Source organism: Lampetra planeri, chromosome 1, assembly GCF_965212315.1.
Source record: "Lampetra planeri chromosome 1, kcLamPlan1.2.h2, whole genome shotgun sequence".
Lineage (NCBI taxonomy): Eukaryota > Metazoa > Chordata > Hyperoartia > Petromyzontiformes > Petromyzontidae > Lampetra > Lampetra planeri.
Genome location: NC_136107.1, coordinates 35037190 through 35054983, shown reverse-complemented (window position 1 = coordinate 35054983; position 17794 = coordinate 35037190). Strand labels below are relative to the sequence as shown.

Sequence of the window (17794 nt, the reverse complement as noted above, 5' to 3'; positions counted from 1 at the left end):
ACCTCCTGATGGCACTGACGATGCCGCTTCGCGGGTCTGTCAGTGGACACACAAGGGGCCAACGCAGTGCTGAAGGTGATAGCGTGAACAGATCGATGATGATCATGATGATGATGATGCCACCTCTTGATTGATGGATTGTTGTTTGATGATGATCATGGAGGAGGGAGGGGGGGAAATGAGGGAGGGGGGGAAAGGAGGGAGGGGGGAAAGGAGGGAGGGGGTAGGGGGGAGGGGGGAGGGGTAGGGGGGAGGAGGGAGGGGGGAGGAGGGAGGGGGTGAGGAGGGAGGGGGTGGGAGTAGGAGGGAGAAGGTAGGAGGGGGGCTTCATCGTTACCTGCGTGATGATTATAATCCAACACGTCTGCGCCAATTAACGGACGCGGGTGAATTCCTCCACTCACCGGCGATTAGCCACTCGCCCTGCGGTGCCTGCCAGGCAATCACCACGGCCACGTGCACCTTAATTAAATTGCCTTCACAACTTCAACAAGGAGCGAGAAAGCGCCACGTGCCCAATGCTTCGCCGGCTCACTCAGAAACTCTTTACGAGTCTCTATTCACGAACGGGAAAGAAACTCCGAGTTCGCGTTAGCGTCTTGATTTGCATGAAAAGAGTTGTTTTCATTTTCCGTTCTCAGGTAGCGTTGACTTAGAAGACATTAAGCACCTACTATATATAAGGCTAAGCAAGCAGTTTTATTATTGACGAATGTCGATTTAAAGCTTTCGTGACTGCAGGGATTCATCTTCTTGGTTATGTCGGTAAAGTCACGTAGACGTGACTTTACCGAAAGAACCAAGAAGATTGACGAATGTGTTGACTTTGTTGTTGTTAATTGTGCTTGTGCACCACAAACCAACGCAGCAGAAGCATCGCCCCAATTATTAGTTAAATCGCGGAATGTTATTTATATATTAATACAATAAACAATTTTCCAGGTACAAAATAATGCATCGTTGTTGTGTCGAATATAAGTGATGTCATGTATTTATCCTAAAAACATGCTTTCATCTTGTTTATTTGTTCACAATATTAATAACTCGAGCGACAACTTTGGAGTTTTACATCATGACCACAGAAACCGTATCCCCAATATCAATAACAACGCAAATATTATTAAGATTAAAATTATATCCGGAATGCAGAATCCTGATTTTTAAAACATTCCTGAATACCTGGCGACATTACGGGGCATGCAATGATGCATCGTCGATTAAAATGAATGTGCAATTAATTAACATAATGAAAAACTGCATACAGCATTAGCGTATGCTAGAAAACACGATACAAAACGATACGAAGAAGAAGTAGAACAACAACAAAAGCGATACCAATGAGACGGTCAAAATTGAGACAATGCAATCCAAGTAATTTAATCGATTCTTCAATACGATTGAGCGACCGTGAATCGTGACTAATTCGTGTGCGAATGGATCCTTCGACTGTGTGTCCAGACACACAACAACCCAGTTCCCCGGCCCTACCGAGAACGATCACACGCGTCCGAGTGCCCGCCCGATCGCTACCCTCACCGCCGTCATCCAGCAGTCGACTGACACAAAAAAAACACAAAAGGAAGCTGGAAACGAATCGTTAGCATTGTCTACGATTCGTGCGTATAATATCCGTGTCATTGTCGATTGTTTAGACGGCGCGCACAATGCGCCCTGTGGCACCGCCACCACCGCTGCTGCTGCTGCGTCTTCTTCTTCCCGTGGCGTCTCTGCTGTGCGCGCACGCCCGCGCCGCGGACTCTGCGCCCTTACCGGGTAATCGAACCCGGCTACCCGCAGCGACGGGGAGACCTCCACCAGCGTCTGGGTGCGCGGACGACCTCGCAGGCTCCTCGCCGCGTCTCCACGGCCTCCTCCGACTCGCGTGCGACCCCGACTCGGCGTGGAAATCCGCGATCGCCGTGTCCTCCGGAGTCGGAGTCGTCTTCTCGGCGGCGCTGCTCTGCGTGCAGACCAGCGCCGCTCTGTGCGGCTCCGAAGCCGCGCGGAGCTGCAGCCGGAGCCGTCGCCCCGTGCTCGCGCTCCAAGCGCTGTGCGCTCTCGCCTCGGTGGCGCTCTTCTCGCTCAGCATCGCCTCTTTGGCTCCCGCCGCGCGGCCGCTCTGCATCGCGAGGCGCTTTTTGCTCGGCTTGCTGTGCGCCCTGAGCGTCGGCTGCCTGCTCGCTCACGCGTGCGCTCTGCTGAGGCTGGCCGCGTCGCGTGGAACGCCGTCGCTCGACGCCGGAGGCGAACACCGCAGCAATCGCCGCAATGACATTCTTCACCACCACCACCACTACCCCAGTCGTCGTCGTCCATGCGGGACCGCGCGTCTCTGCGGAATAGCTTTGGCATTGGCCGCCGTGCAAGCTGCGCTGGGTACGCAGTGGGTGGTGTTGATGACCACGCCGACGACGCCGACGATGACGGGCGACCCCTGCGTGCACACGAATCGCTGGGACGTCGCCCTTCCTCTCTTCTACCCGCTCGCCCTCCTGATGGCCGCCGACGTCGCCTCTCTGCTGGCGCTGTGGCGCGTGGCGCGCGCCGCTCCTCGCCTGCCGCGCTGGTGCTTCACGCACGCGCGCCTCCTGTTCGCCACGGCGGCGCTGTCCAGCGGCATGTGGCTCGCGTGGATCGCGCTCTACGAGAGGAGGGGAGCCACCGGGGGAGCCGTGGGAGCCGGGGCCACAGGGGCCACAGGGGCCGCCGGGGTCGCGACGCGCCGCGCTGAGCGATGGGGCCGCGCCGCCACCGCCGCAGCGCCCGCGTGCCAGGCGGCGGCTCTGCTCGTGCTCTACCTGTGGCCGAGTACCCTGGCCTTGCTGTCCAGCAGGAGGAAGGGCGTCGGCTCGGTGGTCGGGGATGATGGTGGTGGTGCTTCTGGTGGTGGTGATGATGATGGGGTCCGGTCTAGGGGAGGGAATCCAGGAGGAGTGCCGCTACCGCCTCCACCACCACCACCACCACCGCCGCCGCCTCCTCCGACGCCGATGGGAACTCAGCTTGTCCGCGGCTCCAGCCAGTGTCCAGGTGAGACGGGGGGGGGGCTCGCTTCGTGCGGTGTGGCTCACCACGTGGGGGGAGCAATCGTAACTTTACCCGGTGAGGTGTGACTTAGCTGGTGGGGATCGGACTCAAACTGGGGAGAGAGATTTTGTTTTTACTCCCAGGTGTGATCTTACTCGCCCGGTGAAACTGTGGCTCGCTTTGGTGAGGTCACCGGGTGAGGACTCGACTCTCAGCCTGGTGAGTTGTCTAACACGCAATTAACGTACCGATAAAAATCTAAAATCATTCATTAATTATTGCATTGACGTATTAATTGCCTCCCAGGTAAACCTCTGCATAACGCGTATATTCGATCCTAACCCGGTGCACGCGGTTAGCTGGACGATGTCTTCATCAATGAAAGCATCAATCGATCGAGGCGGCATGGATGTTTTGTTTTCAGGGTGCGTCGCCTCTGTCTCCCTGCACCGCCCTCTCCCCACTAACAACAACGGTAGATTCCTAAGCAGCGGTAGCCATAGCTGTCAAACCCACTATCAGACCAATTCAAACCTTATTGATCACCCCGTGCCCTTCTAAATCTCAACGTTCATCCTACAAAGTCCCATCACAAGGGAGAAACGCAAATGGTCAATCACCACGAGTACACTCACCACTACTCACCACTAGTATACCCAGCAACTACATACCTGGAAGTCCTTCATCAGTGCCCTACCTTATTACAGACCATTTCAGACCTTATTGATCACCCCCTGCCCTTAAAAACCCTCCACGTCTATCCGACAAAGTCCCATCACAAGGAAGAAACACAAAAGATAACCATTCGTTTTACTCAATTTCCCTGTACAAGAATACGGGTACACCGTATGGGTTGATGACCGGTACGGGTAACAGCAGCAGCAGCAGCAATACCTGCAGCAGCCAAAATATCAGTCGCATCTTCATCCGTTTCAACGGCTGTATCATCAACGGCAGCAGCGTCACGGATTTCTCCTTTTACATATTAGTGCAATAGTCACCCTACAGTTGATTTATGCTCGTGTAACGTAATTGCAATTCACGTGTTTTTTTAATTATCGGTCTAGAAGTAATTTTGATGATTTTAGACGTGACGCTGCAAGGAGTTCATCGTTTAACATCGAGTTCTATCTTCGTGTAACAATTTCGAGTATTCGCGTGGCACGTTTGTTTTTTGTTGTTGCAGCATTTATTGTTTACTTTCTGTGCTGTAGTTTGTTTAAACTTTCGTCATTTTGGTGACCAGACGGTCACCCTTGACAATGAGACTCATTCCGGTCTCTTGTTGTATATCCCCTGGCTAAACACATCGAATTAGACACGCAACAACAGCAATGAAATCGTTCCAACAGCGATCATTCGAACAGCAGAGTCAACGGCAATAGCAGCAGTGCAGTCGGACTCAACAGCAGGAGAACAGCAGCGGTTTCAATTAAAGTCGCAGCAGCAGTAACATCCCCAGTCCCCGCGTCTCTCTCTCTCTGCTTCCTCTCTCATGCAGCCAGCTATGGCTACAGGGGTTGGTGGTACATGTTGTTTGTCGCTTATTGTGAAATTTCGGTCACAGTTCCTATGATTTACTGTTACATTGCTTATGGCTTTATTTTGGTGATTTCGAAAAGTTTTTTTTGGTTTGGCCATGTTTGTTTGTTGTAGTACGGAGTTAGACTGATGGCTTTAATCTAAGTTGTGTTGTGATGTTGTTTGACTTGCATCCCACTGGGATTTTTGCACACAGCGTTGGTGTACGGTGCTTTTTCTGGAAGACTTTGCAGTTTTTTCCTGGATTTTTCTGTTTGTGCATAGTCACTTTAAGATGTTTTCTTGTTCTTGTCCATGTTTTTGTTTTTTGTTTGTTGCGGTTGCACCCGATTCAAGAGCCGAATGGCTCACAGAGCTATACCAAATAAATGAAACAAACTCTCCCGCAGGCCTCGTTCCCAGCACCGCGGCAGGTGTGGGCGGTCAGCTGCAGCAGACCTTCGCCCGGGGGCGAACCCACGTGTGTGGAGTCGAGGTCCGGAGCAGGGATAATGCTGTGAACAGCTTCATCCCGGTATGGATTCGCACGATACTCGGCCGTATCAGCAAAGGGTTTCTGTCTTGCATTGCGGTACTTAACTACGGCCCGAACAGTCCGAAACGCTCTTCTGGGAATTCCGGAATTATATATGGGACGCCATATCCATTGTCCAGATAATTGTTATCATCCTATTTCTAGCATAATAGGAATACGTGTAGTGTACACTAATATACGATTACCGTTGTACCCTGTACTCGCGTGACAGAGCCTTGCGACTATAATCCCTGCTCCAAGCCAGCCCGCTTGACAGCGTTCCAGTAAATGTGGATGAGAAATGTATCCATGCTTGCATAACTACCACGGCTTCATTTCAGCCGGGTCGGTGATGTAGCAAATGCTGGCACTCGGCATACCACATCCACTGTACCTCTCGCTATGGCTCTACCAGCGGTGTGCAGTGAGAAATGTATATATACAATGCCAAAATCATATCACAACATGCAATACTGTATATACACAAACCTCTTGGTCAATCCACTGCTGGCTAAGGGCCTCTCCACGCCGAGCGGGTCGTGGTACAGTTATTTGACCATACCTGGCCACGCTGGTCGGTGCAAATTGGCGAAAGTTGGGGTCGTAGACGGAGTACGACGCATCAATGGGTTTAGTTTGCCGTCGGTTTAGTCGAAGGGGAATGAAACGCAGAACAGAACCCAGGACCTCGGCGATGCCAACCCTGCGCTGTCCCTTGAGCCCCCCCCCCACCCCGGTCGCTTCCCAAAACACGTTTTAACCTCCCCTTGCATACCAGTCTGATTGGCGCCTATGCATTGTCGTGTGAATGCATTCGAACTGTTCGTCTGCACGTGTGTGTATAGTCAAATCCCATAACAAAATAGGCTCCCTGAGTATTTTTTTCCAGCTTGTTTTTTTTTATGAACTGCTGCACAAAATCAACCATTTAGTGTTGAAACTTGCTGGTAGGAAGGGAGCTCGTTTGGCAGACTTTGCCAGGATGGGGGGGGGGGAGGTATTTGGAAGGCAGTTCGCTTGGGGGGGTGCGCCAGAGGATGGCTACTGCCCAGAGGTGTGGACTCGAGTCATGTGACTTGGACTCGAGTCAGACTCGAGTCATGAATTTGATGACTTGCGACTCGACTTGGACTTGCATAACAATGACTTTGTCCCACCTATGAGATGTGGACTCGAGTCATGTGACTTGGACTCGAGTCAGACTCGAGTCATGAATTTGATGACTTGCGACTCGACTTGGACTTGCATAACAATGACTTTGTCCCACCTATGAGATGTGGACTCGAGTCATGTGACTTGGACTCGAGTCAGACTCGAGTCATGAATTTGATGACTTGCGACTCGACTTGGACTTGCATAACAATGACTTTGTCCCACCTATGAGATGTGGACTCGAGTCATGTGACTTGGACTCGAGTCAGACTCGAGTCATGAATTTGATGACTTGCGACTCGACTTGGACTTGCATAACAATGACTTTGTCCCACCTATGAGATGTGGACTCGAGTCATGTGACTTGGACTCGAGTCAGACTCGAGTCATGAATTTGATGACTTGCGACTCGACTTGGACTTGCATAACAATGACTTTGTCCCACCTATGAGATGTGGACTCGAGTCATGTGACTTGGACTCGAGTCAGACTCGAGTCATGAATTTGATGACTTGCGACTCGACTTGGACTTGCATAACAATGACTTTGTCCCACCTATGAGATGTGGACTCGAGTCATGTGACTTGGACTCGAGTCAGACTCGAGTCATGAATTTGATGACTTGCGACTCGACTTGGACTTGCATAACAATGACTTTGTCCCACCTCTGCTACTGCCGCACGCTGCGTCGGCACTCTTCCACAGTGGATCTGCTGCTTTTGCCGCCGCCTCTGCTGTTGTTGCAGACACCATCTGCCCATCTTCCCAGCCCAGGTGACCTGACCTCCGTTTGGCTGGAGGCTCCGGGCGTCGCCAGAAATTGAGGGCCCCACCACTGTTCGAATTGGCCGCGCGGCTATGTTTTGTGTGCGCGTGTTACGTGTGTGGTACTGGACACGCAGCCCCCGCAAGTGCCGTGCCAGTCCTAACGGGTGCTCGCTAACGACACTTGCACTGACCAGGTTGTTAAAGGCAATACAAACGTGTACACTAATACATGGATTCGCACATTGGTGAGGTGGGTGCTTGGGAAGACAACATTTAACGAATATCACAAGGAAGTTGGTAATTATATAAGGTTGCTAAAAGGTTCATCACGACAATATGCCATGAGTTAAGCTTGCTACTCATTGTCTCTGCCCCCAGTTCTGCGTACACATTGTTCACTTGCTAATGATGTTCACTTTACTCGTAGGGCCAGATGTACTTCTCTATGGGACGGCAAATATACGTAGCAAAAAGGGGACATTCGCCTTCACACGCTCATTCTTTGCACCAAGGGCCACAGTGTAGGCAGTTTGGTGTTGTACGTCAGAGTGCGCATCCCTGCCGATCAACTAAACTTACCCGCTGCGAGGTGCATGACCCTGCGCGAGTCAACGGCTAGATGCTGAGACGAGAGCTAGACTTCCCACCAAACTGGACATGCAACGTTGCACCCTTTGCTTGCCCATAATAGTTTAACGTCCGTCCGGCCAGTAGCAGTTGCACACCGATCGATATTGTGCCAGGCGATGTTCACCCTTGCATCGTCATGCTATATTAAAACCAATAAAATGTGCTGAACGCAAAGTCCATTATAGTCTTAATTGGTAGCTGATTTTTATTTTTTTAAATACACTTCAGTTTATTGCTGCCTCGCGGTATTAGCAATTGCTCATTATTTTCCCAGGAAAACGTCACCCGAGTCTCGAGACTTCTAAGTGTATTATTACATCGCGGGTCCTCGCCGTTTGAATAAGCAAGCATCAATTTGCACGGCCGTCCGCGTGTTTGCACAGTCAAATCCCGTAACAAAAGAGAGGCTTCGTTAATGGCCTGGCTTTATCGGCTCGTGTTTTTAGCTGCAGCTGTGGCTGCTGCAACTCTCGCTCCAAGCCTGACACAGTATTATGCCCCCATGCGTTTAGTAGAACGCATCCGAAAGGATATTCACAGAGGAGATGGAGCGATTTCTTTTTTCAAATAAGCTCATGTGCAGGTGCTAGGTGGATTACTACATTGCAAAATTAGGAGAGATGGTCGGCTTCATGGAGAGCCCTCAATCCAGCGACGGAGGGACCATGGCCGATGACGAGCCGGCTGACCACAGCGGCAACCGGTGTGCTGAGCATCACAGCAAGGGGGTGTTGAGCGGCGATGGGCTGATGACGTTGATGAAGACTCCGGCGTCAAGTTCACTCGGGGTTTGAGCACCTTCTGCCACCATCGTTCCCAATAAAACAACAGAAGCGTAGGATGAGGAGCGAGAGGAGGTTGCAATGTGTGTTGTCATACCCGGGCACACGTGTGAGTTCATGGGTAAGAGTTGAAATTGGCACTTCGGAGGTAAAAATATTTGCTACTGATTTATTAATGAGAAACAATAAGGTAGTGTGAATTAAAGGACGTATTTGTAAATGTCGCCGTTGTATATATTAATGACGTTATATCGTTACTATTACGCAGAAAATTGTACGGTAATGCGATTATAAGAACAATGCGGGCACATTAGACGCGGTGATGAAATTTCCCTCTGTATTGCATGAGCTTTGTGTAAAAACGTTTACAAATTATAACGTCAAGGATACTGGAGTATAACTTTTATCCCCATGAAGTAATTACAATAACGTTGACATGACCACATGTTATTAAATGTGTCCTTTTACACTTAAGATTTCAACATATGCCTGGCTGGGATGAAGCTTTCTCATTCACGGCCCTGAAGTTTCTCTGAGCAAAAGGCGCCACTGACTGCACATCTCTCTTCCACACTGACCTCGTAACGTCGCGAATGTTTCCGAGAGCGGCGCCAGCTATAAGCGTGTGCAGCCCCCTTCCCAAAGAGGAGCCAAGTGGCCCGCTTGTTTCTAGCTTCGCCTGGCACCGTGGAAAGGTCCGGGCCAAAGCCGCTTGCCCATTGCCAAGAACCGGATAAGTGATCGTGAGAAAGTGACACGATGCGTTCTCTGTCCTGCGACCAATTATTCGGTGGTGATACTGCGCAGGCCAGCACCAACATAACAAAACCCAACGCACCCGTTGACAACGCTGCCCCGAAACGAAAAAAACATGCAACAGGTGACGAAATCCTCCTTTGAACCTTCTTCATGGCCCTTCTCCTTTGCCCATAGTTGATGTGCTATGAAGGACATTGGATGATGTGCAATGAAGAAAGGAAATATCCCAAGGCTGTCGCCTGTTGATTTTTTTTCTTTGACGCAGTGTTGTCGCTGATGGGTGTGTTGGGCATTTTTCTGTTTGAGACGGGTTGATATTCAGAAGAGAGGAACGAAGCTCGTGGGTGGTTGTTGTGGTGGGGGAGGTTGGGGCAGTGGGGGGGGAGGGATATGATGACGCACATCGGTCGTACCCGCTGGGCTCGCGGCTGGCCCAGAAGTCGGCCACCCTGAGACGAGAGCTGCACTTCCCACCAAACTGGACATGCAACGTGCACCCCTTGTTTTCCCGCAATATTTTAACGTTCTGTCCGGCTAGTAGTTCCAAACCGATCGATGTTGTGCCATGCGATGGCCCTCCTCCATAGCACAAACTATGGGCAATGATCGGCAGGGATGGATTGTGACGCACAACACCAAACCGCCCACACTGTGGCCCTTGGTGAAGAGAATGAGCGTGTGAAGGCGAATGTCCATTTTTGTTTGTCCGACACGATGCACACCGGCCGTACCGCTGGGCTCGCGGCTGGCCCAAAAGTCGGCCACCCTGAGGCGGATGTCGCGGCTCTCCTCGCGGAGCTCCCGCTGCCACTGCCTCAGCTCCTGCACCTCGGGCTCGCGACGAACCTCGTCATTTACCGCAACAGTGGAGAATCGGACATTATTATCAAAAACAAGGGGTGGCAAAACTCCCTGAAAATGCAAAGCAGTGGAGCAAAATGTTATCTTCATGACCGAGAGCAACAGGACACGTATGGGCATGTGGGGTCGTCACAACGGGTGGTCACGCGGCTAGTTCGCTCGCACTCGTTGACTGTGGAGTTCTGAATTTAGAATTATGTGGCAGTGCTCTGGGAGTAAATGTGGCTAGATTCACGATCAGGGTGCGTACCCCGGGCCGCACCTCTCCATGCTTGTACGCCTTTCGGCTAATGTTCTGTTTCCTCTGTCAACTGTCCGCATGTTTCCAGTCCATGTGTCGACGTGGGTAATATGCACAAATCTAGGAAGTTGGCAAGTATCAGAATTTAAACTAACCCTAAGCAATATATTTAAATTCCTCGAAGGATTTGTTTTTTATGTATGTCACATTTAAACGGTTAAACAACTTGCACAGTACTATAGAGGCTATCGAAAGTGGTTGGCAAGATAAAAAAGCAAACCGAGAAAGAATTAACCGAAACCACAATACAAAAATGCATTCCTTTAAAGCCACGGGGTAATGTATTGGTGGAAAAGAAATGGGATGCTCACCAGATAGCCCCTGTAAAAGGCTTGTATGATGATGGCAGCTTGCTCCTCTGTGAGCAGCAGGGATAGTGGCAGTGGCGGCCTCGGACTAGCGAGCCAACACAAAACAGGTGGGGGGGGGGGGGCAACATTTTGTACCCGATGTCATCGTTTATACAGATAGGAACAACAGTTCCACACTGCCCACCAGGGACTATTTATCTGTCGTGCATAGCCCCTCCCAAACATGTACGCTCCCGGATTGTTTGAAGTGTGTCACGTGACTGCGAGCTTTCTGTCGTGCACGAATGCGCTGTCCAACCAAGTTCCTACCCAGAGCCGGCCCAGCCACTAAGCGACCCTTGCAATTGCAAAGGGCCCCGTGGCCAGCAGAGGGCCCCCTAGAGTCACTGCTAGCTAGTGGGTGAAAAAAATCCTACATCAAAGGGGCCTCCAACCAAATTTTGCTTAGGGCCCCCAAAGGTCTAGGGCCGGTTCTGTTCCTACCCACTCCGAAGGAACGTTTATGTCGCCGCGTGAGCCAGAGCGATGTGCGTGGGAGGAGGTGGGAAGCACCCCCACCCCCCCCCGTACTTACTGATCCCTCAGCCACTCCTTGACGAAGGGAATTTCCAGGACTTCTGTCCGCTGCTCTTGACACCTCGCAGGGTTTTTGCTGCGTGGAGAAAATCACTTGTTTCGACCAATATTCGCTCGATTATACAGACGTAATGATTTGCATCGTCTGCGACTTCACGAATTGTCGTGATTTGTGTGTGGAAGACCTAAAGCATACAATACTATTTGAACTTGTGATGCAGGTGAAATGTTAGTCGTAAAACGAACTTGATTTAAAAGCACTGCACGTTTAGAGTTGCAGAGTGAAAGCACAACAATTTCTCACTTGTATAACCACTCTGCAAGGAAGTCACAAGGGAAGAACTTTGTCTTTTTTCTCTGTAAAACAAAGAATAGTACATTTATATTAATAAATAACAATATACACTTCTTGATGCCTATCATGGTGGGACATGCATCAAATCCGGTGCTTTTGAAGGAAGAGTTGGTGGATCAAATTGACTCGTAAAACTCTCAAGCTTGCAATCGATTGGGTTTGTGAACTCATCTGAGTATCATATCCTCGCCATCACCAAATCTGCGCTGATCGATGCGGTGAAATATGGTCAAATTATCATCGCGACCCACAAGGCGCAGGGAGGCCTTCGTCCAGAAGTGGATTGAAAAAAGGGCAGCATGTATATGTGCACAGTCCTGATAAGAGTGAGAAAAGGGGGTACAATTATAACACATGATAGTGGCGGGGGGAGGGGGGGGGCAGCCGACGTTATGTACCGGGCTCCAAATTTCTCCCGACGGGCCTGTATGTACATGCACGCATTTCAAGTATGCCATTCAACAAAACTCTCGTCGTCGTTAGGTTCCGATAACACAAAATCAACTTCATGACGACACCGAGGATGACCCTTGCAGTGCCGATGATCCCAGCTGTACCTCAAAGCATCTGTGTAGCCGGGCCTGAGACAGCAACTCTGCGAGACCGGGTAGCAGCACCGGGAAAATAAAGTGTTCCAGGTACTCCCGAGGGCTGCCTGCCCAGACACACACCAGCAGTAAACAAGCCCGGGTCAAGTGAATGGGGGACGGGTGGACTATAATCTTGATTTGAAGCTTTCGTGACTGCAGGAATTCATACTTTTTGGTTCTTTCGGTAAAGTCACGTAGGTATAAAATAGTGATTTCTTTTATTTTATACCTACGTGACTTTACCGAAAGAACCAAAGAGTATAGGTTGAATAAAGGTTATTTGTGCATATGGTTTAGTTTTTTTAAGACCGTCAACAAACCACTTGATTAATTATTATCACCCAGATAATATTATATCATAATCACTTTCCCATGCCTAACATGGCGGTGCACGCCTGCAAGCCAGTGCTTTGGGCACAGGGGATTGGTGGATCGAGTACATTTTGTGAAACTTCCAAACCTGTCAAGGATGCCAACTGGCCTGAAGATGGCAGTAGAGCAAATAAAACATTACGGTATTTGGTTGATATCGCGTTGGCAGTGGTGCACACGCACCAATAAAAACTCAACACATTTGCCAATCACAGTGCCTTTTAAACGGGCAAATATATCACTGACGTGAATTCTTGAAACGGCCCTTCACAGCTCAACTGCAAGTGCTATGAAAGAGGGTCACTGCCAAAAACACTCGTTCACTGTGAAGGCTCAGTGTCTGAAACGTTGCCTATTATATAATTTTCCTTTCAAGTACAGCAAATGCGATCAGGGAGTGAATCGGTTATTTATTATTCCCAATTACCCACAAAATATAGTGTCCATTAGAAGACACTTCGCATGCCCCTATGGTTTTATTAGTTACAAAACAAACTGCTAAGACTGTACCACAAATTACCAATACACAGATCTGCATAGGTATTGAGCCCAAATTCCCAATGAAATGCTCTTCAAGTGTTTTAATAAATGCATGTGGCCATCCATTTGTATGTGTTTGTGTTTCTCTCTTTACAATTTGTTTGAACAGATAATTTCCCATACAAAATAGATGCTCCTTTACTAAACTGCCTTGTCAGCTTGTTCCTGCATTAAACCACGTGCAAATATTCCTGTGTACCAGGTGTCACTTTTCATCCTCTGAGAGTAAGCACACCTATTGATTTATTGAAATGTCATTACATTTGTAATTTGATTATAGTGTATTAAAATAATGAGTAATATGCCAAATTCAGCAAAAACAATTCCCCTTTACAAAATGTGTTTTTTTTTTTTTCGGAGCATGATTTGATCTCAAGAGTGGCCAACACCATATCATGGATTGGTTTGTTGTGGTTGCTCCCTGGAGATACATTGTTGGATGATGGAATTAGAATATATTTCAAATTATCATCATTCTATTATTGATTTACTGAACAATATTTATCCATCCTATAAAAAAAAATAAGACTCTCACTGCTTCTGTACGGCATCTTGAAAATGCAGTTGCATGGAGACCCTGTACAAATCGACGTAATTAAATTGTCCCTTCTGGACATTTGTGAAAAAAGAGCTTTACATCTCATCGGATTCCTCCAGTATGAATAAATAATTCTGACTGATATCCAAGCCTGGAAAACCTGAGGCAGAGTTGGTCGATTGCTCGCATTGAAACCGGTAATTGCATGAAGTTCAAAGGGCAAATTGAAATGCAGGGTTCGCAGCACCGTCCACAAGCGCACATGTTTTAGGGTCTGTTGGTGTTGGGGGGCTCCCTGGGAGAGAGGCGGGCGCCTCGGTAGAGCGGTCCGTGTATGGGGTCAAGGGCGAAGAGTCCAAGTCCTGGAGGAACAGAATGCAGAGGCAAATCTTTAGCAAAATTTTGAACAAATCAGTCAATAACCTTAACTTTCAGTGCTGTTACACTGGGAGAGAAGGGTAGATTTTAAACAGGTCCCTGCAGGGTGGGCTGGTAGGAACGAACAATTGAATGGCTATAATAAAATTAAATGGCGGGAGTACGATACGAAGGGAGAGTTTGAGGCCTAGTTCTAGGCTTTAGGCCTAGCTGTAGGCTTTAGGCCGCTGTGAGTTCATTTTTAATTTAAATGTTTTAATTAAAAACTATCTCAGGGAATTATAAGGGAATGTTATACTTGTTTAGCCAGGAAAGCCTCACTGAGTCTAAATGTTTTTGTAGGGTCCTGCCAAGTGTTTGCAGTAGGGGGCGATGTTGCTACACCTAATCGGACATCGGACGGACGGACGATATAATCTATTGTAGGCTGGTTCACTTCGTTCCTACCAGTATGATCGCTTAAACCTCTCACCTAATCTCCACACCCGCCCTTGTTACACGAAAGTACACCATTTCAGAGCAACACATTTGACAAAGCTGTTCATGTAAAACGACATTACAATTATTAATGTCTCCAAAGAGTTTAAAATGAGTAAATTTTACCCATTTTTGAGAATATTAATTAGTTGAACTCAAACAGTTTGACCAAAATGCTTTATAAAAAATCCAGATAATTAAGGTGGATTATTACTATTTGAAATAATGTAAACTTCACCAAAGCCAATTGATATTTTTTTCTTCTATATAGCAAACATACACACCTACTCACCCAACCGATTTAAGTTTAAACCCTATCACTGCATAGCAATCTTCAAAGCTAATCGTACGGGTTTATATCATTTTCTTTTTTTAAATACAATTTTTGGCTTGAAAATGTGGTGAGTGGATCGTTAAGTATGTCTGTGCTGCTGCTCAAAAGGAGCCAGCACACAGATTCACCCTTGTTGGCCATCATTCTATTTTTTGCATCTGGCAATATGTTCAAGAGCTAAATGCCCAATATCGAGGTCTGCTAGCCACGAAGGAGCACAGACAGTGGTTTGCTATATGGCCCAGAGTTTGAGTTGCATGGCCACAATCGCACTCCCCTGTGGCTTACGTCTTTAATTTTTCATTCGTAAAAGGGGGATGTGTGCATTCGCCTGTCATGGTCTGATGCAGTTGATGTTTACTGCAGTGTCTTCAAAGCCAGGAGGTTGTGGAGTTTGGGTCTCAAATGAGACGTTTATTTTGGGCTTCCGCAGTGTTCCATGGGCAAAATGGACGTCATCAATTTGGTGGTCATAATGAAGACGGTAATGATGGCTTAATAGTTATGGCTGACGAGGGCTGCAAAGTGGAAGGGAAAGTTAATGAAGCCACCTGCATGGAGTCACCGGCCAGCCGAGGGCTCCCATTTGTGCTCAAGGCTTCCTTGCTTTCCACAAACTCTGCAGAAAATGTTCACAGTCAGTATGCGTATTGTAAGCATTCACACAATCGCATTGGATAACGAAGGCTAGTAAGGAACGCAATGGGTCGGAGATGGAGCGATGATGTCAGTACATGTGCTCGGTGGGATTTTACAAAACAGGATCGTGAGAGGTGGTGGTGGCTTGGAGAGGTTATCCTCCAGCAGTGGATTGACCATGGCTGATGATAATGATGAACAGAGGCTACAAGACATTACATTGATAGTTAGGAGGAATGGAAATTTGACTAAATTGGTCACTTTGAGCAATGTTAGTAAAAACAATTAATTCAGGATTTCCCAAATTCCATTTCTAGCGATACACCACGGCAATTCTCTTAGAATTTACCAATGCATCTTTGTTCAAATACAAAAAAATCAAGTTGTTATACGCTGCTGCACACGCCTGGTGATAGCGAAATACATCACATGGTAAACACAACAGCTGCTATTGATTTCACATTTCGGCGTTGAAATCACCACATCGCTTGTGCCAGTCTAGGTGTCTGATCAACACAAACAAAAATCCCCACCCCAAACTTTAGCAAGCTGTTGGATCAAGTGCTGTTCGCAAACACCTCAAAACTTGGAATAACTGACATGTACACACACATACAAAACAAGGCTTTTGCTTTAACTTTGCATCAGAGCTCTCTACGTCACGTGGGACATGTGTAACAACCATCAGGCGTGTACGGGGCGTATCGATGTATACAATGTACACAGAGTAATTGCTATATTAACGGCGAAGTTTGGTAACACGTACTCTTGCGCTGGCTCGCAAAGAAATTCAGTGGCGTCTGAAAGTCTTGAGTGGAACCTGCTGGCTATGTGTGCTCGCTGCACACATCTGTCAATCCACTGCTGGATGAAGACCACGTCGGTCGTGCCAGTTCTTAGACCATACTTCACCACGCTCGTCAATGCGGGTTGCTTTAGCCGGGGGTACCCAGGACCAATTCAGGCATCGTATTATTAGTTCTTTCGGTAAAGGCACGTAGAAGGGAAATAATAACATAATAGAAATAAAACATAATAAAATGAAATGTAATTTTTTTTTATTTCCCTTCTACGTGACTTTACCGAAAGAACCAAGAATATGAATCCCTGCAGTCACGAAAGCTTTAAATCGAAATTTAATTCAGGCATCGTTCGCCACTGATGTTAGCGTCCCCTGTCAACCCCATTTGAGTGCCCTTACCTTATTACAGACACATTCAGACCTTATTGGTCACCCCCGTGCCCTTATAAATCGCAACGTTCATCCTACAAAGTTCCATCACAAGGGAGAAACACAAACACATGAGATGTGTTGTTGCCCTATTGAAACGGATGTACGCCGTATGGACCCAAACACTCAATTTCCCTGTACAAGAATACGGGGTAAACAGGATGGCTTGCCAGGTGTGCGTTAGTCGTGGCCAAGTATCAAACTCGAACTCTGGTAGCAAGGGGCTCGTAACGCACGCGGTGCGCTAACCACTGCGCCACCGCTCCAGAGTGCAACAACACACAGGGTGCTTCAAAACAATGTTAACACTTATATGGAAATATCGTTTTAATGGAAAAGAACGGACAATGCACTGTAACGTGATGAAACAAATGCATGTTAATAGCTTCAAAACGTCTGCACTTGTTCGCCATCATTGTCAACACGTGCCTGGAATCTTCTCCAGGTGGTCTCCAGAGCACATTTCTTGTGGTATTGGTGCAAATTCTCAAAAGTGTTAACATTTTCTTAAGCACCCCTTGTAAACGCGTGGTTAGGCCAGGCATATCGTGCAGCAACACCCCTCGCTGTAGGCGAATAGCAACGCTAACAATTATCACAAAGTGTACAATTATATCGAAGGCGTCAAATGAACAAAGGCGAGACAACACCAACAAAAAAACCCCAAACAGGGCAGTCATTGTCTTGGTTCTTTCGGTTATTAATAAAAGAATAAAGTAATAAAAATAACACATAAAAATATAATTTTTATTATTTTATTATTTCCCTTCTACCTGACTTCACCGAAAGAACCAAGAAGATGAATCCCTGCAGTCACGAAAGCTTTAAATCAAAATTTAGGGCAGTCAGTGCCTGCCACGATGAGGTCCCACAGAGTCGCCATGCTCCTTCCGCTCCAGGCCAAGCCACGTGACGCGCCCCGGGAGCCAATCCTGCGGAGCCGCGCATAGAGCGTTGCCAAGGTGACCGTTGGCGGAAACAAGAAAGCTGTTGCTAGGGAAAGGGGGGGGAGGTCGCTAGGGGTGACGTCATCAGCCGCCACCCCCCTCGCCTCTCTCCCCCACACACCAGTTCGTCTCGGGGCCTAGTCACGTGATGCGTTTGAATTGCTAGCGCG

At 48.1% G+C, this 17794-nt stretch overlaps 2 protein-coding genes across 3 annotated transcripts; one reads left to right on the top strand and one right to left on the bottom strand.

The window, feature by feature from the left end:
• The first annotated feature begins 774 nt into the window (after positions 1–774).
• On the top strand, positions 775–8901 carry GPRC5B (G protein-coupled receptor class C group 5 member B). 2 transcript variants are annotated; one of them, XM_078599595.1, is made up of 3 exons: positions 775–3030; positions 4959–5083; positions 6941–8901. In XM_078599595.1, exons 1-3 carry the CDS (start codon positions 1665–1667, stop codon positions 7016–7018), a joined length of 1569 nt encoding a protein of 522 aa, XP_078455721.1. In that variant the 5' UTR covers positions 775–1664; the 3' UTR covers positions 7019–8901. The 2 variants fall into 2 exon arrangements, with proteins under 2 accessions (XP_078455721.1, XP_078455713.1); XM_078599587.1 differs by having other exon boundaries at positions 786–3030; positions 6982–8901.
• IQCK (IQ motif containing K) lies at positions 7813–17749 on the bottom strand. The gene is made up of 9 exons (XM_078599624.1): positions 17530–17749; positions 15359–15426; positions 13881–13980; positions 12136–12233; positions 11528–11580; positions 11222–11299; positions 10648–10732; positions 9906–10020; positions 7813–8434 (listed from the first exon to the last, which is right to left on the bottom strand). The coding sequence occupies exons 1-9, from the start codon at positions 17558–17560 to the stop codon at positions 8349–8351; spliced, it is 714 nt and encodes a 237-aa protein (XP_078455750.1). The 5' UTR covers positions 17561–17749; the 3' UTR covers positions 7813–8348.
• Between the last annotated feature and the right edge of the window lie 45 nt (positions 17750–17794).

What these genes read in the sequence shown, in the direction of transcription:
- GPRC5B (XM_078599595.1), top strand. Translation starts at nt 1,665, where the DNA reads ATGCGCCCTGTGGCACCGCCACCACCGCTGCTGCTGCTGCGTCTTCTT. An exon ending in CGGCTCCAGCCAGTGTCCAG is followed by an intron (nt 3,031 to 4,958) that starts GTGAGACGGGGG and finishes ACTCTCCCGCAG; the next exon opens with GCCTCGTTCCCAGCACCGCG. An exon ending in CTGTGAACAGCTTCATCCCG is followed by an intron (nt 5,084 to 6,940) that starts GTATGGATTCGC and finishes ACTCTTCCACAG; the next exon opens with TGGATCTGCTGCTTTTGCCG.
- IQCK (XM_078599624.1), bottom strand. Translation starts at nt 17,560, where the DNA reads ATGGCGACTCTGTGGGACCTCATCGTGGCAG. An exon ending in ACCAACAGACCCTAAAACAT is followed by an intron (nt 12,234 to 13,880) that starts GTGCGCTTGTGG and finishes GTGTCTGGGCAG; the next exon opens with GCAGCCCTCGGGAGTACCTG. An exon ending in CTTGCAGAGTGGTTATACAA is followed by an intron (nt 11,300 to 11,527) that starts GTGAGAAATTGT and finishes TTCTCCACGCAG; the next exon opens with CAAAAACCCTGCGAGGTGTC.